This window comes from Pholcus phalangioides, unplaced genomic scaffold, assembly GCF_987345545.1.
Source record: "Pholcus phalangioides strain wild (caught in Gottingen) unplaced genomic scaffold, Ppha-v1.0 ptg000011l_1, whole genome shotgun sequence".
In the NCBI taxonomy this organism is placed as follows: domain Eukaryota; kingdom Metazoa; phylum Arthropoda; class Arachnida; order Araneae; family Pholcidae; genus Pholcus; species Pholcus phalangioides.
The window spans coordinates 2,957,734-2,983,775 of NW_028301604.1; the positions used below are offsets into that span (position 1 = coordinate 2,957,734).

The following is a 26,042-nucleotide window of genomic DNA, read 5'->3' on the forward strand; positions in this document are numbered from 1 at the left end:
AACACAAACAAAATAAAATTCACTTGGACAAACATAACTTTACTGTACATAACATTGCTCTTAACCAGTATACTTACAGTTATATGGATACATGCATACACAAAGTTAAGGTTATTTAAAAAAATTATAAAGCAAATGCTGAAAGGAAAAACAAAAAGTGGAACATGCAAACAAGGAAAATTTTGAGCTACCCATATTACCGAATGACTTATTCTGCAGAATTTTATGAAACTTTTGTTCATTATTATAACTTTCAAAAATTACAATGCACTAATAAACCTAGTTGCTTGTGGGCTGTATTTTATAATTATCTCATATGCCATTCCTCAATTGAACCAATTATCTGGATACCCAATATTGATAAACTATTTTTCAATGGAATGTAATATATTTTTATACAAGCAGTATTTATAACAAAATTATACTTTCAATTAAATGAAAATAACCACATAATAATAAATCTACCATTATAAATAAATGACAGAACAATAATTCAGATATTTGAAATTATATTTTCATAATATCATCATAATGTTGTGCATTTAAAAATGAATTTGGACTCAAAGAATTCACCATCAAGCTTTTATAAAAAATAGTTAATACTAAGATATTAATTTCACTAAAATTTAAAAAATTTAATGCACCTCATGCATTAATGGGAGGAAAAGGCTTTGTTTCTCAAAATGGGATTAAGCAACCTTGATACGTGACAAACAAATGATAATTTTAGAATGTTCAGAAAACATGCTTTCCCTCCATATGTAAATACTGATAGAACTTTTCATAAGTAATAAAGTTGTGCTATAAACACTCAAGTGCATAAAACAGATTTTTTTAATCTGTTGTACTATTTTGAAACAGAAAATATTATACACAAAACTGCATATTTTATCACAAGAAAATAAAAAAATTATGATAAAATACATATGAAAAGTTTTCTAAATTAATGCTATACACAAATTATTTATATACCTAGTTAGTACGCCTTCATTCCAAAGGAAAAAAAAAATTAAAATATAGTTACATATGTTTGACATGACATTATTTGAAGATTTAATTATAATAAATCTGAATAGGCACTTTTTCTCATTGACTCATGATTGACTTACTGATGGATGAACAATACCATCATTGCTGTTTTTTGGGGAGAGCCACTCAACTTCTGATACAGTGCTTCCATCATTCTCTTTTTCATTGTCTTCTTCATTATCGGATACTAATGTGAGAAAAAAATGGATGAATATCAAGGTTAGAAGAGTTAGATGAGTGTTAATCAATTTTCCTTTCATAAAAGAAATTAATGTTATAAATGAATTGATTTATTATTTTCCCTCAGAAGTTTACAAAATGATTAAAACTCTACTAACTCGGCGGTGAATAAAAAGCACTGCCGTCATCACTTTGAGAACGTGATAAAGCAGAGTGAGGCACTATTGGAGCTTGCTCTGGATCATGTTTACCTAGAAATAAGCAGACACTCATCAGGCTACAATAAATATAACAGAGAATTTCTAAGTATAACATGCAGTAAGTACAGGACCATCATTTCATCTTTTTCCAGGGGGGCAAAGAACATGTACTCAATGTATATATATACATACCATTTTTAGTGTATTTTCAAAAGCCGGGGGGGGGGGGGGGCAACACCACCGCGAAATGACGGGCCTGAGTAAATAATGGCATGATAAAGTGAAACTTGTCCTAGGTGGAATTTATATAATGTGGAAACTTCATTAGGAATTTTGTGGTGTAAATAAAAAAAATACTATTCAAAAACAAATTTCAACCAGTTAAATTTTTTAAGATAAAAAAAGAAAATTTGCACCCCTCACACACACAGCTTTAACATTAGAACTGCAGAGTGGATCCATTTGACCCAAATCAAAGTTTGTTTTCATTTATCTCGAAAACTTAAGCGCAGATGATAAAGACATTTAATGACTTTTTATGATATCGTATGAATATTAATTCACAAAAATATTACCTTCACATTTCATGTATTTCAGAGCTATAAGTACTTATACCTAGAACCTTGATTTTGGTCATTTTGACTCAAAATATTATTCCACAGGGAAAAAGGGGTGTAGAATTTTCTTGGAAGTGGTTACCTTCTCTAAAATGTATCTCTGAATGAAGATAGTGAGGAATAAAGGTCATTCAAGGTCAAGACCAATTTATTGTCAGAGAGAGGAGATTTATCTTTTTTTAAATGAAAGAATGGCAAAGTAGAGCTAAATATTTTTCTTTGTGAACTTGAATACCTGATATTCTGATGGGACTCAAGAAAAGTTTAGGGAAAGTAAAAACTCAACTCTAGAAAAATTGTGCAGCTGAAATTTCTGTAGGCAAATGGTGTCACAGGAAAGGAATAAAATTCTGGCTTGCAGTTGAGGTTGACACAAATATGCTTTGAACAGATTTCTAAACCTCGGGAAGGATTAGCATCTAACAAATCTTTTTCAGAGCACAGTGATGCAACTGATCAACCGAACAAGGGCAGAAATGTCTCACCTGACACCTTTTTCACTACACTGAAGCTGGCTCAAATGCTAAAAACCAAAAAAAATATAAGCTTAGTAGAAATGGTGAGACAAAATTGAAAAGAGAAGTCAAAGATAGTGAAACTACAGTTGCATGAAACATTGCTACTGGAAAACAATGCCACAATGAAAATTTATTAAGAAAAAATGTTTTATTACTCAGCATGCTTCATCTGACAGTCGATATTGACAGTAGTCACCCCAAAAAACACCCACAAACTATTTCATACTACAATTCAACAAAATTTGCCATAGATGTAGCCAATCAAATGTCCAGAAAATATTCGGTGAAGAACAGAGGTAGCCTGTCCACATTTTCTACAACATCCTAGATCTCACGATAATAAATTCCTGGATTTTGTACAAGCAAAATTATTTTTCGAATGCAGTTCCTCTAAAATCTTATTGAAGAGCTGCATTCATCATACATATCACCCATGCACAAAAGGAAACGTTCGTGTGCTCTTGATCATGTAACTGTTCATGAGCCATCAAAAAAAAAATTAAACGAGTCCAATGTCAGGTAACATCAAAATGTGGAAACAAAACTGTTAATTTTTGTATGGGTTGTGCAACTTTAACATGTGGTGAATGTGCATGAATAATGAAAAAAATTTGCTCCAAAACTGCTCATCATATATTCTATGCATCGGTAAGAAATAAAAATTTTTTTTGCAGATTTACTGAATTTGATAGGCTTATTTTACATCTTTGTCATATTATGGGATCACTGAAAAAAGTTTTGGTACTGAACAGTATATACTGTATACAAAATATTATTATCCATTACATTGTTTTTTAGTTAATTTTGAAACCAATTTTATATTCATAAACAAATATAATTTTCTGTTATTGAATATACAATTAAACAACATTGAATAAGGGTAGGGAAAAACCCAGGAGCCAAAAATAAATTCCTGTTTTTGCTATGGAACACTGTTTCTTCACAGATTGGCTAAATTTGACCCAGTCTACACAGTTCTAGGTATACAAAAAGTGCTATGGTTCTAGTGTTAAACACCTGCTACAGGAAAATTTAAATACTCAAATGATTGGTTAAGCAGTGGGAAAGAGATTTTTCTGGTTATTTTGATACTGACCTGAAATAAAATTTAGCTGTCTCCTTTGGAAATTAAACCAGGGTCCTCCTAATGGGCAAGTGTGCTATCTATAACATCAAACACACAACCTTCCTTTCCACAGTTCAAACTCTTTGAAAGTAAAAAATTCAAGGACTATTCAAGCACTTTTCCAGGAAAAATTTTAGAATTCAAGGACATTCATATCGAGGTTGATTAATATCGGGATTTTAAAAAAAACTAAATTACTTGGATTTTTTTAATTTATATTCAACATTTTCATTTTTAACTTCGAGTTTGAGAGAGAAATGCTAATTTATTAAAGAGACATAATTTTTTAAAACAATTATAATTCTCATTTCAATTTGTAGTCAATGACAAGTTCTGAAGGTCATGCTTTTAAAAAAGTCATTGTAGTTTAGTATGCGAATGACATTTAAGCAGAAATCATTTCACGTTTGAAAAAGTATTGAAATTTGCCTTCGATAAAAAAATTAGCATGCATGTAATTATATATCTAGGATGACTATATGACCTTGTATTTCCTGTGCCATTCCCATATGTTCAGGTAATTTTGATCATCCTAACTTTTCATGAAAAAATGTCCCATTATTTTCAACAAAGCCTATTAAAATTTTTTATTCTTTACTAAAATTAAGTATTAAAATTATTTTCCTAATCCTATGAATTATGATAATTATGACTTTTCAAATATTGTCTAGTTAGAGTTTTTCCCCCATAGAAATCATTTAAAGCTGCTGCTTCAAGGCAATGGTGCATAATTTTCTGCCTTTGGTGATTTTTTGGCAATTTTATCAATAATTGGCAACTGTTTACCTTTGGTACCCTTTTCGGTGACAATTGGCGATTTTCCCGTATTTTTATCGAGGAAATATGGTCAGCCCACATACATGCAACTGACATTCATTAATTCAATATATATAGAAATGTCCTCTCCACTTGTTAATACAAGATTCATTGAAAACATTCATTTCAACATATATATATGCTCCAAGGTTGAAATATTCTGCTTCCATAGCTTAGATGGTAGAGCACTCGTCCGGCAAGAGAGAGACCGGGGTTCGAGTTCCTGTGGGGGCAGTGATGATTTTTCTTCCTTGTAATCTTCATCGGCACAAATAACCAGTCTCAATGAATCTTGTATTAAGTGGAGAGGAAATATCTATATGCATGGTTCTAGTGGTTCCATCTGGTGGCATATGTCATTCACAAGATATTAGTTGTTTGCTGCAGCCGTCCATGTGTACGGAGCCTTTCAACATATATAGGCTCCAAGGTTGAAATATTCTATCTGCTTCCATAGCTTAGATGGGAGAGCACTTGTCCGGCAAGCGAGAGATCAGGATTCGAGCCCCCGTGGGGGCAGAGATGAATTCTCTTCCTTGTGTACTCTTCATCTCCACAAATAACCAGTCTTTCGATGAATCTTGTATTAATTCAATATTTTAAGCGCAGGGTTTTACTGCCAGATTTTAGGCAACATCTTTTTAAGCGTAGAAATACCTCAGGTAAGCGTGACTATATGTCCTGTTTTGAACATAATCGTTCAAAACATTGAATCGATAATCATTGTTGCTCGACACATTTTTGCCCCAGTGGAATATGGTTAAGAGGGGGACTTAGTTGGGGGGGGGGGGACAAAAATTGATGGAAGAAATTCAAATTTTTTTTTTTTTTTTTTGAAAGCACTTGAAAAAATGTTTTTTTTTTTTTCCCAAGGACTGCATTGATTTTCCAAGGACTCTTAAAGACTTGAAAATGAACTTTTTATTCAAGGACTTTTAAGGATTTTCAAGGATTGTATGAACCTTGCTTTCTTTAAAACACATGTTAATAGCATACTGTACTGAGTGCAGTGGTGAAGGTACAGATAAATGATGTTATTTTATAGCATTTATGTGAGGAGAAAATAACATTGATTGGTTGAGCAGTTTCTACTAGGTTCTTTCAAAATGTTTGGTTTGATTTACTGAGCATTCAACGGACTAATGATTGGACGAACAGTTCAAACTATTTGTGAATAGCTCAATAAAGACATTCATGGAACTAAGACTGAAACCCAGACATTGACAAGAAAGTTTGGGCATTTTCCTCATAACTACCAGCAAGTGAGTTTTTAAATAGAAGTTGAAATATCCAGCAGAATTTTTTTAATTTAAAGAAAAGTGTGTCCATAAGATCTGCTTACCCTTTTTCTTTTTAACAAACTAGTTACTTCCCCCATCATCTTCTGTTATTGTCAATCCCATGTTAGGACAAATAAATTTACCAATATAGGATATGTTTAGTTCCAAAAATATAATGGATACTTTATTTCTATTATATTTATTTTCAATCGGTTGTAAATTCACTGATAGGCTAAATTATGATCTTTAGCTGTATTAAATTGAAATGTGACTTATGTGAGAGCAGAGATGTGTGCTGATGGTTCATTCTTTATTCTATTTTCTCACCTTTTATTTACCCTTCAAGTTTAACTGTGATTTTGAAATATAATGATATGAAAAATTGTATTCTATTGACAGTAAAAACAAGCAACAGTAAGCCAATATATTCAAAAGAATTGCATACATACTTAGATATTCTGCCGCTTTGAGTTCACTTGGCACAACTCTGCAATCTAAGAACCACGCTTCAACCCAGCAAATCACAAATGAATACAAAATAAGCACTACAGAGGCAGTCTTGCTTGTAGATTTTCCCCACTGCAAGAAAATTTTGCAGCTTTAATTGAATATGAATGACAGATCAATGTCATAAATGTATATACAGTATAACCTCACAACAATGACCACTAAGGGAACTGTGAAAATGTGGTCGTTATTAGGAAATCACAGTTGTGTTAAGAGGCCCAGTGGTTCTGAAAAATAAATTAAATTTTATTTTAAAACAGATTCAACTGTTTATGATTGAAACATGTTAATTATGAATATCAAAGACTTGAAAGAATCAATGAAAGTTTATTAGCTAGTTATAGAAGTGTATTCACAGTATTTACGATAAATGTTTTTTATTTGAAGATACTCTAACAAGATCTGAAATTTAAAAATGAAGAAAAACTGTCCGAATAGACACAGAATAATTAAAGCACTATGAAATATGTGAGTTGATATGCATACACAATTGCTATGGAATATCAAAATAAAGGGCAAAAAAAAGAAAAGAAAAAAAAGGTCTTATGGTGTATGTTGCAAAACAATATTTGATAATAAATGGTAATATTTGACTTAGAATGATGACTGAATTGAACTTAAAAATGATCGTGAAAGTAGTACAGACGCCACTTTGAAAAAAAAAAAAATATATATATATATATATATTGCCACTTGCAATTTTCTTAATTTGAGAAAGAATCCTTCAATTATGAGAAGGTGGTTTCTTATTTTATGACATTGTTTCTTGAGTTAGAAGATACACAAGCACATTAATGTATATGTACAGTCAGAGTATAGAAGAGGGCGCAACAAGACATCATGTAGGTTTTGTCGCTGAAATACACATCGGGAAAATAGACACTCCATTTTGCTTTGTCAGATCATACTGCCTCTTCCATAAAACTCGCTCAACAATAAAGGCAGTAATAAGATAGGTGATGTGCTCAAGCACTGTTCATTACAGATTGTTGGTGAGAGAAAAGATGACAGACTTGAACCACATGACTAGAATACAATTTTTTTTATCCTGCTGCATAGTTCTATTAATTACAAAAAATGCAAGGTTGCAGTGGTGGTATTGCTTCCTACTGTTCACTCATTTGCTTAATTCATTAAAAATAAACTCATATGCTATTTTTCTGTTAAGAAAATCACCATATAATAAAGTATATTCAATAATATAATACACAAATTAACAAATAATAAATATAAATTTTATTCTCCCAAAACTGTCACACTTTATTCGCATGAGCTGATTTGATCTAAACCTAAAGTTTGAAAAATTCTGCATAACTATTCAAAGGCTATTCAAACCACTTCATAGCCGAGAATTCAAAGTTCTATAACTAATCACATCAATCAAATAAAACAATGAAGGATAGATTTAAGAACTAAAACATGAAATTATTAATGCTTTCATTTTCAACCAAAAAATAATATATATATATATATATATATATTGTGTGTGTACATATAAAATTACCTCATATAGAAGCACTTTTGTGACTATAAAAATACCACTTCCTGCTGTTGTTACCTATATAAAAGAGAAAAATCAAAATTAAAACCACTCTAAAATTTGAGGCAATAAAAATTAAAAAAAATTCAGTAATTCATATTTCAGTACATTTCAAGATAAATGTAATCTATGACAAATACATCAATCATTTAACAAATTCATAATTTTGTTAGCAAGATCATGTTTTGTAATAAGCTGCATGAAAAACTGGTATTGGTCCCCCCACACTTTATATGATTAATTGGTTCATCAAAATGATTGCGTTAAGTGAGTCAAATTTAACATACACAAGATAGTGATAAGAGAGGGTGGCTCGAGACAAAATTCTCACTTGTGCAAGACATTGCTTCAGTGCTCTATCCATCATATAAGCTGCACCAGTAAAACAACCATGAAAACTCATAGCTGTGCTGCCAACTGGGTGAAGCATATAAAAAAATAAGTTTTCTCTGCAAATTATGCCATCCAATGCATTCATAATAGCGTGCAGAGCCATATAGCCATCTCTGGGAAGGGGAATCTCTTCAGAAAGCTTAAAAGAATACTTAACACCCAGCAGCACAACAATTTTTGTGAATCAATAATTAAAAAACTTATAAATATATCTCATGCAAGTAAAAAGAATCTGAACCGATTTTTATTAAGTTCATTAACTTAATAAAAATTGGTTCAGATTCTTTTCAATTGAACAAACTGGTTTTGGTGAGTGTGGATCTCTATCCTGAAGTTCACGGGATATCTTTTTTTAAATGAAATAATCAAAATAAAACCTGTTCCACTCATTTCCCTTAATTTCCTGAATGTTGACAAAGATCCCAGTTTTTGAGAATTGCTAGTACTTCAACTACAGTGTCCAAATTTGTTGTCAAAAACCCATACAACAAGGGGAAGTAATTTTTTTTATTGCCTCATTGTGAGAACATGGAAGATGCTGCATATTAACTCTTTCTGCAACAAAATTATTTTCACTGATCTACATTAGAAATGTCACACTTTTTTCCATGAAGTAGGCTTTCTTCAAATTTTCAAGCAAGCAAGTGCAAAGTGAGGGGGATAGGAAAAGTATTCCATTAAAGTTATTCCATAAGTTTAAAAAATATCTGGGCTCCTCATTGCTAAAATAAATAGCTTGAAGCAGGCAAAATATCTTGTCAATGCCTAAATGCAAAGCATCCAAAGAGTTTAGCAAGATAACTCTTCAATGCCGGAAAGAGGTTTTAAAAGTATAAGCTAAAATTTCAAAGATTGTAGTTTTTCATTTGTGAGTGGTTACATAATAAAAATTGGGACAACAGATAGTATCAGATCACTCAACAAAAGTAAGTTAGCTAAAATAATGTTCTTAACAATTTAATTTTCACGCAATTTGGTGTTTCTATAAAAAATTAAATTTGGTGCTTTTTCAAATATATTTTGTGTATTTAAATAAATTACTGATTTAAAAAAGAAATTGAAAATGCTTTAATACATTGCATTTGTACCATATTTCCCAGCATATAATCCCTGGATTGTATGTTTGAAAAAACATCAGAATTCCTTTGTGTATATTAACCTACACACTGCTACAGCTTTATCTTTGACGGAGGTTAGAATGGAAATGAATATTCTCTCCAAAATTAATTTATAAAAATTAATTTCATAAAGATTAATAGATGGCATATAAGTTAGATACAAGTAAAAAAAATCAACAGTTTATATGCGGGAACATGACGAAAAACGTCATTCCTAAATATTTTATTAAATTATCTATGAATGAAATTTTCACACAGAATATAAGGTTCTGTGGACAATACAATGAGATTTTTTAAAAGTAGCAAATTATACACAGGAAATTAGGATAATTTAAATTGAAATTTTGTAACAAAAAGTTTTTGGAGAAGGGGTTACTCTAATTTTGAAATATGTTTCAATAAGGATACAATAGGGTTGGAACTAGAGGGAGGAAAGGGGAAACTGCTCCCGGTGGCAAACTTCATGGAGGAACTAAAATTTACTGTTATAAAATTATCATGTTTTACAGTTGAGGGTACCCCCTCCCCTAAAAAAAATCCTAGTTATAGACCTAGGCTATACTACTCTATGATTTAATGTTATTTTAATGTGGTCTCATGGAAGACATAAACAGGGTTTTAATGTGTATATAAACATGTCAGTATTCATACTTACAGAAATGACCCACCAATGTGATATCCTCAGGAGTGCATAAAACAGCAAAATGAAGAATGTACGAAGAGCTGCTAAAACCTTGGAGAAATATCAAGAAAATATGTTACATGTATGCATTCAAACTTCAGGTAAAAAAAAATGCTGGTAATAATTGGAAACATCACTTATGAAAACTGTTTATCATAAAAGTACAGAGCATCCATAATTAAAAGACCCTATTTTAAGAGTAGCCTACAGGCGAAACCAGTCATCAGAAAAGTGTGAAATTTTGTGGAAGACTTCATGAAGTGATGGAAATTTGTTTCAGGGAAAAAAATAGTTGTACATGTTGCCACCAGAGGGAATTTCACTTTCAATACCTGTAGTAAACATGTAAATTTGTGATGTCACGACGTTTCTCAATGTGTTTGCTGCTCACAATGACGATAAGTTTACGAGATCGCGCTTTCTTGGTCAAATTGTTTTACCAAAACAGCAATTCCGCAGTAATTGCTCCATGGAAATATCAGGCTTGGAAGAGGATTCAAAAAGGTCCAATGAATGCTAAAAACCTTCGGAGTATGATAACGAAATTTAAAACTGCAGGATCGTTGGCTGTTCAGGAAGAGGAGGAAAACCCATTTCTATAGATGCAGTACAGGAGGTTTTGCTTCATGTGGAAGAGGACAGAGCTTCAAATTCTCGTGGTATCAGGCATGTAGCACAGCTGTTGGATAGGTAACATTCAACTGTCCATAAGATCATGCGGAATATCTTTCGATATTATCCGTCCAAACTTTCACTTGTGCAGCGGTTGCTTCCACATGATTATGACGCTTGACTCTGGTTCTAATTCCAGTTTCTAGCTCGCATTGAGGTTGATTCAGAATGGCCTTGGAATATCCTCTGGACAGATGAAGCATATTTTCACTTAGATGGTGCAGTCAATACTCACAACTGCAGAATTAGGGAACCAGAAAATCTGCATGCTACCTTAGAGGTTCCGCTGCATTCACCAAAAGTGACGGTATGGCGTAGATTTACTGCATCATTTATTCTCATTCCCTACTTTTACGAGAAGTTGCGTTCTACAGGTCCAGTGACATGTTCGATCACCGGGAAGCGATATGCATTGCTGTTACAGAATGAAATTGTTCCGGCACTGCATTGCAGACACAATCTTTATGCACGACAGAGCTCCTCCACACATTGCAGTGTGTACTAAGAATGTTCTTAAAACAAATTTCACAGTAGAACCTGTCATCAGCAGGCACTTCTCTAATCTATGGCCTCCCTGATCCACGGACCTTAATCCATGCAATTTTTGGCTTTGGGCGCATTTGAAATGTCTGGTAGGTCGTAACAGTCCAAGAACTTTACCTGACCTTACAGGCAGCATTTCACGCCACGTTCTAAACATTTCCCCGCACACACTTCGGTCACTTGTGGAACATGCCTTCTTGCGATTTCACATGGTATCTGAAAATGATGGCCATCATGTGGAAGTGTAGGTCCTGCGACATGTTCAATCACCAGGAAGCGATATGCATTGTTGTTACAGAATGAAATTGTTCCAGCTCTGCAAGTACGTCACTGTCTTGCAGACACAATCTTTATACAAGACAGAGCTCCTCCACACATTGCAGCAGTGTGTGTTAAGAATGTTCTTAAAACACATTTTACAGAAAAATGTATCATCAGCCGGAACTTCCCTAATCTATGGCCTCTCCGATTTCTGGACCTTAATCGATGTGATTTTTGGCTTTGGGGCATTTGAAACGTCTGGTAAGTTATGACAATCCAAGAACTTTGCCTGATCTTAACTCTATAATGCCCAGATCGTCCGAAGTCGGCCGAGTAGGTTAATGCCCATAACCGCCTCAAGTCGGCCCAGCTAGGGGGTATGGGTATGTTTTGGTGGGCTTTTGTCACCAACGGGGAAGATGATGAAAGCTCTTGTCAGAGGCGGGAACGGAAAAGACAACTGCAACGCCCTATCAATGGGATTTTAAAAGCTGATGTACTAGAATGTTCCCTGAGAATGGACTAAGGGTACTCAATGCATTTTACAAAGAGATAATACTGTGAGGAAAGGGGTGTTTTCAGTATAGACAAATTATCTCCTGAAAATCCATTGAAATGAAAGGGTGAACGTCAATGCAAATGGTGGCCTGAATAGAAACTCATGGAGAAAGGGTGAGGAGAGGGAAAGTATCCGAAATTTGGACGAGTCCAATTCGAACACAAAAAACTTGGTATTTTCACGGCCCTCCCAGGTTTTCTATCTGGGCGTTAAAGAGTTAAAGGCAGTATTTCACGCCACGTGCTGAACATTTCCCCGCACACACTTCGGTCAGTTGTGAAACATGCCATCTGGTGATTTCACATGGTATCTGAAAATGATGGCCATCATGTGGAACATGTTTTGTTGCAGTAACAATTGTAAAAGTGTAACAATTGTAACAATTGTAAAAGTGTAACAATTGTTAAAATTGTAAATGTTTGCCTAAATGTGTAATTTTTTTAATGAAATGCTCTTTGGTGGCGACATGTGCAACTAGGCTACTTTAAAATAGGGTCTTTTAATTATATGGACGGCCTATATAATGATATAGTTATAATAAGATGCTTTGCAATGCATAAGTAATAAAATGCTTTGGAACCTTGATTTCAGCAAGAAATGGAGCAGAATCAACACTGAAGCGTTAAAGGTGGAGTCGACTGATCTAATGTATATATGAATTGACATCATCATCTTGCCCCCCCCCCCCCAGCAATAATGACCGTGCCCCCCAGACTTCCATGTCTATCTCTGTCTATGCATTTGATTCATTCAGTAAGATTATTATTTTAATACATTTTTTTTATATGTATTATAAGACTTACCACAATATCAAAAAGAGAAGATTTGATCTTGTAATACATAACTTCACGCTCAAATGAGTAGGCTAATGAAGTGTCATAGGAAATCTGCAAAATATTAAAAATAAATTTGTATTAATAAGGTAGACAATATCTAATTCATACATTGAATATTATAATGACCACAATCAGACAGAAATGCTCAGAATAATAAATTTAAGAAATTAAAAATATACAGTAGTTTTCTATAAAAAAATATATTATGTAGCTTTAAAAAAAAGCTAACTTTCAGCTCTACGTAGTTGACTTTTTCAATAATTTTTTCCCCACTACCAGTCTGATTTTGAAGTTCCAATCAATTTTAATAACATCCTTGCCACATTTCCCTAAAGTCAGTCATAAAATTAAAGTTTTGCAAAAGAATAACATATAATATTTGATTAGTAATGTTGTAAAAATCTGAAAACTCCACATTTAATTTCATTTCAAAGTGATGGTGTTCTATTTTCAGTTTTCAGGGGTCTGTCCAGCCACAATTTAGGTCAGTTTTCCAGACCCTTCGTGAAATTCTGGATCCGAAACACGGACCCCTCCCAAAATACAAATGAATAAAATCATGCATTTCATTTTTTGTGATAAATATTTTTTCTACTATATTATTTTTGCTTCCAACAAAATTAATTACCCTTTTCACAAAAGGAAGAAAAATTTTTAAAAAACAGGACACTACAAAAAGTCTGGACAGACCCCTAGTTCTGGAGTGAAAACCATGCGAGGGGCATACAAGACTGCACTGCTTTTATGATTCTTTTTCTATAATCATTTTTCTGAATTGAATGTGACTTATAAATACTGCTAATATGGATACATATTTACTGGAAATTACAGTAATTAGGGTAATACTGTGGTACAAGGGATAAAAAATGAAAAAATTCAAATTATTAATAAAAGAAAACATCTTTTCAGGACAATGCTATTTTAATGAATTTACTTAAATTTAAAAATGTTACACTTTGATGATTTGTAACTCAAACTTTTCTGGAAGAGAATCCTTGTAGCCCTTCTAAGTTAAATCCTACATATCATGAATATATGATTAATATAATAAGTAATAGCCTATTCAAACAAAATCAGTTTCTAAATCACATTAACAAAACAAAATTATTATAAACAATCTAGAGCCATGAATCAAAGTTTACTTACTACTGTACATACTATCCACACCAGCGATGTAAACAAAAGATCAAACACTGTCAAAAGAATGAAAAAGCGGCGAGACACAGACATTTTTCCAGATTGTGTTGTCGCCACAACTGGTATTTGTTGATACAGTCCATTCACTGATCCATAAGTTGTAGGAAAAGTTGCATTTGAATTAACCGGGGTTAAAAATGGCCGATTCATGTTGTCCATTTTGTCAAGTCCAATAAAGCATTTTTTTAGTCAGCTCACCAGCAACTAAAAACTGTTAAGAAATTGAACATATACATATATAAATTTTATACAAGATCAAAACAATTTTCTTTAAGATAATAGTGATATAATTTTTTTTGAGTCGTTAAAATTATAATTTGTTTATTGTTACACTGGAACCCTGAAATGCCTGTTCCCAACAAGTTTCTCCCATGTTACTCTTACAAAAATGTACAGAAGCTGTTACAGTATCTACAGACCTGCTAAAATTGTACATAGGCCAGGATTACACTATAAAAGTTTTGTAAAAGCTCATTTATAAAACTTGAAAAATGCAACCAATAAGGCCATACGTTACATTCAAAGTGATAGAATCATTTTCTCACATTTCGGGGGGGGGGGGGGGGGACAGACCCCAAGTCCCCCCTCCCCTCGCTACGGTCTTGAATTATTGCCATTTCTGAAAGCTTCCATAGACATCTTAAGCTCTATCCTGAACACCCCAATTCAGTACAGAGCATTAGCGGTTGGTGAATCAATGGTATTTTCAAAATGGGTGTTGCGGTTTTCTTCATCCAGAGCTGTTTTTTATATTGCCCAGGAGCAAGCTGTGCCGAGGTTCGAAATGCCCTGCTTGGAGGCAACTTCGGTTCTTGTGTTCTGAGAAATTTTGGTGGCGATCAGACAAAGTGCGTAAACTTGTGTGGAAAAAACATATACAAACATGTTTCAGAGTAAAGAAAGAAAAAGTCTTCAGAAAAAAAAGAAAATTCTGGAAACTTGAAAAGGAGAAAAGAATGAATTTTCTAAAACGTAGGATGTTTGAAATGATATCAAAAAGGAAGACACCTGGTAATTCTACACTTAGATTTATATGGTGTACAGAAATGCCTTGCCATTTTCCACTGATTTACAACCAAATTAATGTCAAATCATGAAACTGTTAGAAACTGGCAGGAAAATATTTTGCATACAAGTCTATTGAATATTGAAATCAAATAACATTTTCGCTAATAGAGGAGGGAGAAATATATACCAGTCACTCCTCCATTTACAAAGGGAAGCGATTTCGCAGTCTTAACAATTTTAGATTAACCTGAAGCTGAAATATTTAACAAAAATTATTCAAATTTATTTCCCATGACTTTTTTATGATACAACCACAGTGTTATGTTTAAATTTATGACTGTTAGGTAAGTTAATAGAGTTATTTAGGTAGAATGATTATACTGATGTGTGGAACAGTGAAATATAAAATACCTCCACCATGATTGAATCATATTTAAAAAAACATTGTGACGGCAGTAATGTTTAATTATATGGATAATGTTTTTGATACTTTAAACCACAGTTTCCCAACTTTTATTGTTCCATCGCCCCTTCTTCAGAAATTTTTTTCTCCCAATGCAATCTAGCCCATAGGATCCTATGTTATACCCGTAGATTTTACCACCCCCCTGGAACTTTCCATTGCCCTCAAGGGGGCGTTAATGCCCACGTTGGGAATCACTGCTTTAAACAATGATTAGGCTACTGAAGTGGCGCTTTCTGGAAACAAATGCAAAATTTATTTACATATGCTATTAACATAATTTTATGTACTTTTTATTCATCATAACTTTCTTGATACTCCTTGTATTGTTACTTGGTGGTTGGCAAGTTAAATGACTTCTCTATTGACAAATTTTCCTGCAATACAGTTTGCACGAAACAGTTTTGTAATACAATCAGCATAATTTAAATAAGAATAAATATTATTTAATTAAAAAAGCAGACCCTCTCCATACACCCACAGGACCAAAAATTTTATTTGCTAATGAAGTGTGTCTGTTAATGGGTAGTAAAATACATTGAGGCCCCCAAAGTAGAATGTTTTGCAACAAGCCCTCTGCAGCCTGGAAATGTTCTGCAGTAAAAATCCCCATAATAGTGTTTTTTGCACTTTTTCTTAAAATTCTTCCAGATTTTACTGCAGTAGCGCTAATTGCTCTGCGACATACGTCACAGATTTTGGCATATTCTGTTTAGGGCATTGAGGACCAACATAAACTGGCTATATAGTTTTGAAAGGGGACTGCTCAATTATTTGCAACTCAGAGGCAAATTTCAGCCACATTAAATTTGCCTCATCTTTTGACTAGACTGGACATTGCAAAGCATCATCAACACAAAACTGCATGTTGCGAAATACCACTTTCCACAAAATGTGTTTGATCCTGCTAAATTATAAGATTTTAAAATTTCATGAAATTTTGTTAACATGAAGCCCCAGTCTCTTCAGTTTCACGTCAATGTCTTGAACACGAGTACTTTAGATTAGTTATATTCAAGGGTCATTCCATGTGAAATCAACACAATTTTTATAAAAATTTTAACTCACCATCTCAGATTTTGATGAAACTTGGCACAGAGGTAGCCTACATATAGATAAAGAAAACTACCCAATTTCATTGAAATATGTCAACCCATTTTCAAAATATGGCGATGTGAAGTTGTCAAAATTCACTAAAAAACACCCCACGGCCATAATTTCAAATTGCTGTAGCAACTCTCCTAATTAAGCTAAAATGATGGGACAGGTGTCATTTTGCAGCATTTTTTATGGGCTTTCCTATGATATACAACATAATATGGGCTTGAGATAAAATGTTTTTTTTTAATTAAAATTTAAATTTAAATTTTGAATTTATCAAAAAGCGCATCTTCAAAATTTTTCAAAAAATTATATTCAACACTTCACATTGTTGTTAAATAATTCCCTAAGTATGAAAGTGGGACTGTCATGGGTTCACAACTTTATAAAATTTCAAAAATATATATTTTACTAAAAAAATTGACATTTTTGTAAAATTTATAGATTTAAGCAGAAATATACATAACTTGCCCATAAATAAATTTTCACTTTTTTCATAAATTTATTTTTAATGTGTTTAAAATGCAACTAGTGACTATGATGGGTGATTATTTTATGGTTTAACTGGTTTAAACTACTTTAAACCAGTCCAACTGCCTGTGGGCATAGGCAGACTGATCAGTCTTCATACTGATTCATTGGCAGTTGGATGTGAATATTGTTGGTGATTAAATGTGATGGTAATAAGTTTCTTTTTTAAATGTTAATATTTTGTGAGGTGTTGGTATTAGTGAAAAAAAAAATATTATTTCAGCGCCCAAAACACTGCATTTTAGCAGGACATAGTGGAACACACTCAGTATGTGTTTGCACTACACATCAAAATGTTAAACTTATGATAGAAAATGCTAAGCTCAGTATGTTAACCAATGGAGAATTGGCCTCTTATAAACACTGTTTGGCAAAAATGCTGTGCAACCCAGCATCAATTCATTGCATTATGGGAAACTGTAGTTCTTGCCCAGGAAGTGACCCAATAAAAAGTACACTACAAAATTCATTTGATAATAATATGGTTGAGAATATCACTTTTCGACAATGGGTTTCAGTAGGCAGATGTAACTTAGAAACCATACAGAAGACCTCATTGGAGTTTATCGAATTATTTTCTGAGAAATTGACCACACTGATACTCCATGATTTTCTAGCTACGCAGCAAAGCTCTTTTGTAAATGAAGTCAAGGAAAACTTGAATGAGGGTGAATATGTTGTTACATGTGACTTCTCCGAGAATTACACTTTTGTGATCCAAGATGAGGCCCTGAGTTATCATTGGTCAAGTGATCATGCAACAGTGCACCCCTTTGTAATGTATTACAAAGGAGAGAAGAAAACAGAGCATATGAGCTATGTCATAATTTCTAATTGTCTAGAGCATAACACTATAGCAGTTTACTGTTTTCAAAAAAAGCTAATTCAATTTTTAAAAACCAAATTTCAAACTGTACAGAAGATATATTACTTTTCGGATGGCAGTGCAGCCCAGTACAAGAATAAAAAGAATTTTATAAACTTATGTTTCCACAAAGAAGATTTTAGCATCGATACAGAATGGCATTTTTTTTGTCTCTGCACATGGAAAAGGACCTTGCGATGGTGTCGGTGGCACTGTTAAGAGATTAGCAACAAAAGCAAGTCTGCAGAGGCCATATGAGAACCAAATTCTTGCTCCACAACAACTTTTTTATCAGGTAGTTAAAAACATAACATCTGTACACTTTGAATTTTCAACACAAGAAGAGTACATTGAAACTGAAAGATTTCTAGAACAACGCTTTAGTCAATCTGTTACCATCAAAGGAACACAGAGGTTACATGCCTTTATACCGATAGCATCAAGTACATCAAAAATATTAGTAAAAACTTTTTCAGGTACAACAGAATCTACTGTTGAAGCAGTCATAAAATCTCCGGAAAAACTGGCTTTAAGAGATATTCATGGATATGTTACTGCCATCTACGACAGGAAATGGTGGCTAGCTTATGTTTTAACAAAAGACGAAGGTCTTGATGAAGTTAAAGCTACTTTCCTTCACCCAGCTGGCCCATTACTGTCTTATACATATCCTACAAAACCTGATATTCTATGGGTATCTGTAAATGATGTTCTTTGTAAAGTAAACCCAGTAACACCAACAGGAAGAATATATCAAATTCCTGGGGATGATACTGTAAAAACAAATGAAGCGTTCAAAAAGACAGTGTAAATCTTAAAAAATATACTGTTTGTATCAGGTTTGGCAAGTGACATTTGAATATATGTGTTAAGAGTAAATTTCAATGTGTACATAGATATATTAAGAATAAAGACAAGATTTATTTATGGGTAAGTTATGTATATTTCCACTTAAATCTATAAATTTTACAAAAATGTCAATTTTTTTAGTGAAATATGTATTTTTGAAATTTTATAAAGTAGTAAACCCATGACAGTCCCACTTTCATACTTAGGGAATTATTTAACAACAATGTGAAGTGTTGAATATAATTTTTTGAAAAATTTTGAAGATGCGCTTTTTGATAAATTCAAAATTTAAATTTAAATTTTAATTTAAAAAAAACATTTTATCTCAAGCCCATATTATGTTGTATATCATAGGAAAGCCCATAAAAAATGCTGCAAAATGACACCTGTCCCATCATTTTAGCTTAATTAGGAGAGTTGCTACAGCAATTTGAAATTATGGCCGTGGGGTGTTTTTTAGTGAATTTTGACAACTTCACATCGCCATATTTTCAAAATGGGTTGACATATTTTAATGAAATTGGGTAGTTTTCTTTATCTACATGTAGGCTACCTCTGTGCCAAGTTTCATCAAAATCTGAGATGGGGAGTAAAATCACTGTGTTGACTTGACACGGAATGACCCTCAATGCTTCACTGCTCATAGCTAAAAGTTTCAAGTTAAATGAGATTTTAGACTAGATATTAATCAATAAAAATCTCAATTAAAATAATTTCTTCTACGGCTGAAGTGGATTTAAAGTTTTAAAATTCATAATAAATTTTCCCTACTGGAAAATTCCACTGCACCCCTTAGTCAAGTAAAAACTATTATTGGAAGATGTATTTTCGTTCTATAATCATCGGTTTAATAGAAAGATGTTAGGCACTAAAAATGCTATTTAATGATATGCTTACCTTGTTGTCGCATGCTTAATAATCAACAAAAAAAGAATTGAAAAATTTACCTTATCAGTTAACAAATGATAAACGAATGAGGAAAAAAAAAAATGAAACTTACTCACAGTCACCTGTTTTCGGAGTTGAAATCAGTGGAATTCACAACGACCGGAGAGTCAAAGTTTTCCTCAAGTTAACTAACAATTTTTTTTAATTGCGGAATATAAACTATGATAGATGTCTTTCTCTAGCCCACTGACCCCCATTCTTGACCAACTCAGAAAAAACAAAATGCTCTGAGGAAGTTATCCCCTAACATAAACACTGACAAATTCTTCGTTCATCAAACATCGTGATTTTCTTCAGCATCGATATAATATTAGCTCTGACTTCTTACGTCACATAAAACTGATTTGGTGTGATGTGCCAACTTTTTGACCATATCTTCAAATTAAGGGCGGGAAATACAGCCAAATGTAGCCAATGGCGGCAAATATTTGCCAATTCCAGCAAAAAACTTATTTAGTAGTAACCATTTTCCTTCTCACAATGATCGAATTGATCGGTGACGATCAAAAAGTCGCCAAAATCAGCCAAGAAAACGGGACCTTATCATATGACCATACTTTTTTGAGCCAAAAACTGGACTCCCTGATGACCATAACGGGACATTTACGGGGCATGAACGCAATTTTTGTTTATCGTCGCCATAATCGAAATAAACAACCACACACACAATAAAGGGTGAATCTTGAAACCAATTTGTGCCTGGCAAAATTTGATAATCGGAGCTGCATCTTAGGGAGAGCAAAGGGGTCTAGGGCCCCGAGCGCTGGATCAGAAAGGGTGCTACTCTTTCTTTCTCCGTTGAAAATTACGGAGAGGAAAAACAATTTGCACTGTCCTGGGTGACATGCGACTCCATTAATAATACAGTGGAGTTCCCCAACTGTATCGAAAAAATTAATCTTATTACTTACTCTTCTTAGTCCTACTGACGATTTAATTTGTTTTACTGTGAACCGGCTGAAAATCACTGTTTTAACTTTTTCGCAGCTACATTCAATTGCCAATATCGACTTGGAATGAAGATAAGATAAAAGTAAAATGTTGTCAAAGATGAATTTCAGTTTCATACTTGTTATTGTTAGTACTGTTTTTCATCAACATGGATCATGATTGCCGATTGAACCCGAAAGATCATCAGTGAAGTTTCAGCTTCTTTTTATCGAAACTTGGACCCTAAAGGAATAAGACAGAAGAAAAAACGGCTGAGTGAAGAAATTAAAATATTTTTCATATAGAGTAGGGCCAGGCTTTCGGGACACAATTTTTATTTGGCGAGCTATTAACATAAAATATCAATGGTAGCATAAATTTATACGGTATGATATGAATACGTATGTAGATTAGTCAAGAAATTTCTCGAAATTCAGTTTTCAAAAGATGGCGTCACGAACATAACTCAGCTTTCTCTATTCTTTCAGTGCTATCATGTTTCGATAACAATTTCATTGTGCAATAAAAAAAGTTCCTGAAAATCTGACAGGAAGTGGGCATTAATATGTTAACGAACACTTCAAGCACTTTACGATCAATATACTTCTTATGTACTCTTTTATTAACTTATCTATTATACTCTTTTCTTTCCATATATATATTTGTTTTTTTTTTCTTACCATTCTTCTACTTTTTTTCCTTCTCCGTCTTTTCCTTTTTCTAACGTGCGGTTAGGTTAGGACAAGGTTAACATATTTACCGCCGATTCGTCAAATAGAGATCATCCGAATTTCTTGCCAATATCATGTAAGCAAAGGGATTAAATAACATCTGATATTTAACTGGTAACTACTACTGTGTATGAAAACCTTGGTGTTAAATTTCTGCAACATAATATTTTTACGATGTTTATTTTCCCCTCTAATACAGTTTATTCATAGACATGATGCCTTCCCGATAACGAACACACTCTGCTAGTGGATAAAATTTTCAGTTGAGTGAGTGGTCCCTGTCAATTGCTCTACTGTTATACTGTATACAGTAGAACTTGGTTAATTCGAACTTTTACGAACTCCCCTTGAGTTTTCTACCCAATTTAATGTTGAAATTTCTTATTTAATTCGAACTTTTCTTGAATTTTCTGTTGGATAATTCGAAGTTAGGGGGAAAAAAATCATGATTTTTGATTGAGCAAATTTAGTTTGGAAAAATTCAACAAGAAGCTGTTGAAGCTTGCTTTTCTTGATCAACTTGTTAAACAACAAATTTTTAAAGACTAATAAAAGTTTTAAAATTCTATTTTTCTCTACTTTTTTGATAATTTAATGTCAATTTTAACATTGTTCAACTTAGAGTGCATAAAGACTGTACTAGCGTACTTGATACGGAAACTGATTTTTAACTTATAGATCAAGGTGTAACATTCAAAATCTGAATCTTTTTGACGTCATTAAGAGTATGGAAAGAACCGGAGAGTTCAGATTGTGTGATACATTTTAATGAAAGTATATTTCCTTGATAGCACACATAAGAATGATAAGAAAAATTTGGGAAACTGTTTCATAACGGATGATTATGAATTGTTTTTGTAAATATGGCTTTGAGCATGTGGTCAAGAAATCCTGCAGTGATGCTGATTCAAGAACAGTGAAATAATGTAGCAGCTATATAAGATCAATTACATATATATTATAAATTATTAAAATTTGAACGAATTATTCAAATCAGCTACGAATCTGTTTCGTAGCTGATGATAAAATTTTGATAATTTATAATTATACAAATGCAAGTGCAAGGCCACAAGAGGCAAAATGCCCAATGAGGTGGCTGAGAAAAAGATGCCCATAACAAATATGGATGTCATATAGTTCTAAAATACAGCAACCCAATAAAAAATAAAATTATAAATATTAAAGACTATACATGCAAGATAAAATATAATACAATGCCCACCCATAAAAAATATTTATGGTTGTCTTATCTAAGAATGGATAGCTTCTCGATTTACCCCAAAATGTTTATCGTATTTCTTTTTAAACATGTCAGTCGTGTTAGAATTTACTGCCCCTTGGGTGTAAACTTTTCAATTTATTAACAACCCTATTAAAGAAAAATTTCATGCGACACACCACAATATAGAATATTGTCCCTTACCAATCGATATTGGTGCCCCCCTTGTCAAAGCCGACACCTGCATTCTTCCAATGTAAACATATTCAAAAAATGAAGGCCCTCTTCATAACTCAAGCTCCGTGTGCCAACAGGCAACAGTCACTCTCCACTATCCATACGAAGGTTTTTAACAGCTGGCTGATGCGAAGATAAATGTAGAAAAGAGTGAAAATTCACCTGCCCTTGCGAGGAATAAAACCCACTTCCTTACCCGGGTGAGCGCCCTAGACTACAAGGCAATGAATAAGAAATCTAAAACATTCGTATGAAAAAACATTCGTGATCTAAAAACATTCGTGATCTAAAAACATTCGTATGGATAGCGGAGAGTGACATCATCCTCGGATAAGTCGCCATCTGGTGACAGTGTCAGCAGTTGCGATCTTCAGCCTGAGTTAGGTCTGACCTTCCTTGTACGATTCCGTTCATTCCACACGAGCTCCAAGGAAAGTTCGTGCTATTTGTAGGCTTTGTAGTCTAGTGGTCTACGACGCTCACTCGGAAAGTGAGAGGACGTGGGCTCGATTCCCCGCAAGGGCAGTTGAATTTTCTCTCTTTCCTAAATGTATCTTCGCATCAGCCAGCTGTTAAAAACCTTTGTATGGATAGCGGAGAGAGATCATATCTGCCCGACACCTGTGTTCTTCCAATGTAAATATATTCAAAAAATGACGTCTTTCTTCATAATTCAAACCCCGTGTGCCAACAAGGACACGCGTAGCTGTTCTCTGCACCGCTTCAAGCAAGTATTTGTCCCTCTAATCATTTGATCATTTTTGTCGCACCACGGTCATTTTTTGCACACGAGGGCTAATTTTAGACCGGGACCTACAATTTATTGCCGATTCCGAACGCGCACGCTTGTTTTTTTACTCGTCGAGGGATTGGTACGCTAACCCCTCGATGGGGAACTCCCTGCGGTAGCAATTGTTTCTGCGGTCACGTCGCCGTTTCTGTTGTACCCCTGTGTCAGGGAAGTTTTCTGACAAGGGCGAACTGGGTGTCGAACTCGCGACACCTCTAAACATCCTTTGGTACTTTAAGCGAGTATCTTATCGACCTGGGCTCTACCGCGCCCTCCTTTGTGTGTATGGTCTTCTAAACCTTATAGCATACTCCAGTCCAGGATGAACTACGTCTCGGAAAAGCGGAAGAATGACTTTAAGAGAACGCGAAGAGAGCTTTTTGAAAATGAAACCGAGCATTCTATTCGCTTTTTTGACCATCGCTAAACATTGTTCAGAAAAGTTTAGCAACTCGTCAATGAGAATTCCAAAATAGGTGAGTGATATCATTCAACTCGTAAGAGAAACGGAGTTCATGCTCTATTCATTTGCCCACGCTGTAATCCTGTTTAACTTGGTCTGGAGCAACACCCTCTCCTCTACCTATCTCTTTGATTTCCAAATACCCCCGTTAGCTTCACGTCATCTGCGAATTTCTTCACAATCCTATGGATGCTCTAATCGAGTTTATCGATAAAAAGTGAGAAAAGTATGGTGCTAAGGACACTTCCTTGAGGAGTACTCCACTTGTGACGTCTTTCCCAATTAGAGAATTTCCCGTTCATCATAACCCATTGTGACCTATAATTATTATCCTATGTGAATTCTGATGATTAAGTTGCAATTTGTGTTCATTATACAGATTCAGGATAGATCAGTCGTATAATTCAACCTTTTTTCAGTGACTTTGGACTTTGAATTAATAAGTTCGATTGTATAGGCTTTATTTTTATTGTCTTTATTAAGAACATGAACAGAAGCAAGATATAAAAGAGTTCTTTCTTTATCAGTTTCGGAGAAAAAAAGAATTAAGAAATTTAAAATATAGTATTTTTTTCATCAATTCAAATACCGGTGATGAATGCCTAGGTTGACTATATTTCCTCCGGAAAAATACGGGATATTGGTATTCCAAATACGCGACATCGCCAATTATCGCCAAAAAATATGCTAAAAGTAAAAAGTAAACAAAGCTGCCTACTGTTGCTGAAAAAAAAAAACCCCTAATATTAGCGGTAAATGAAGCACTGCTGCAAATTGCAGTGGATTAAAAAAAAAACGATTGAACATGACAAATGTGTGAGATGAATATTTTTACTTACAGTTGTAATTATCATAATATAATTTGAGTTGGGAAGACAATATTAATTCTTGATTTAATAAAGAATAAAAATTCAAGTTTTGGGTTCGTTGAAATTGCGTGAAAGAACGAACATTTTTTATAAAAATAAGTCGGGATGGTCAGTTTTAAGTGATATAATGTTTCCTGGGAAATACGGGATGTATGGTCACCCTATGAAGGCCAATACTTGAGTAACAGTTCTTATATTCGGTTGGAGTTAGACGTGTTATTTGTCGATCAAGCAATGCCGTCGTAAGGCATGGGCTCACCTGGGCACGGCCCGGGGACCTCAAGCGAAGAGGTCCTCACAAAAATGAGATCTGGTTGAAATTTTCGAGAATTTGTTTGGTAGGGCCGCAGAAAAATCAGTTGGCCCGGGTGCCCATGGTACTCTTACGACGACCCTGCCATCAAGGTCCTTGTTTTGCTGCCATTTTACAAGAATTTTTGTTTCCTTATTTATATTTTTAAGAAAATTGTTTTAGAAAACCAATATGCTTCTACGATTTTAATTTTCTTGCGTGATTCCTCTTCCTAATAACGAATGCTCCCAGCTAAAAAATGGAAATTTCGGAGTTTGAAAGCTGTCGTTACTGATTGTAAATTCACTCTTTCCTCTTCTTTTCTCTTGATCTCTTTCTTCACTCTTGTTTACTTAATCTTACCGGATGACATAAAATACATACTGTATTTCAAAAATATTTGTTTGGTAATTTATACATAACCTGATAGAGAAATTTGTTTTTCCAAGTAAGCTTGATTACTGGTAATTTTTATCTATGATAAAAAAAAACCTTATTTTTTTATAATACAAGGTGAAAAGTCCGTTTCACCTGAAATAACTCGTGAACCATTGGCTATAGAAGCGCCAATTGGACAAAATAACTAAATTTTCTCGTCAAATATCAAGCTAGGTGACTACTTGGGTACTTTCGATTAGAAAAAGTATCCAAATATCATATCCAATTTCGATT

General features: G+C 33.7%; 1 protein-coding gene across 2 annotated transcripts in view; it reads right to left on the minus strand.

Annotated features, from left to right (window-relative positions):
* Window positions 1-20,110, minus strand: part of LOC149079946 (stAR-related lipid transfer protein 3-like) — a 69,583-nt gene extending 49,473 nt beyond the window's left edge. The window contains exons 1-8 of one of the 2 annotated variants that reach the window (XM_089238845.1): window positions 19,896-20,110; window positions 14,024-14,285; window positions 12,845-12,928; window positions 9,980-10,057; window positions 7,778-7,831; window positions 6,216-6,345; window positions 1,368-1,460; window positions 1,110-1,216 (exon numbers count right to left, since the gene is read on the minus strand). In XM_089238845.1, the coding sequence (XP_089094971.1) occupies window positions 1,110-1,216; window positions 1,368-1,460; window positions 6,216-6,345; window positions 7,778-7,831; window positions 9,980-10,057; window positions 12,845-12,928; window positions 14,024-14,233 (756 nt within the window). In that variant the 5' untranslated portion in view covers window positions 14,234-14,285; window positions 19,896-20,110. Of the gene's footprint in view, window positions 1-1,109; window positions 1,217-1,367; window positions 1,461-6,215; window positions 6,346-7,777; window positions 7,832-9,979; window positions 10,058-12,844; window positions 12,929-14,023; window positions 14,286-19,891 lie in introns of both variants that reach the window. The other variant, XM_089238844.1, reaches the window with a different exon arrangement.
* Between the last annotated feature and the right edge of the window lie 5,932 nt (window positions 20,111-26,042).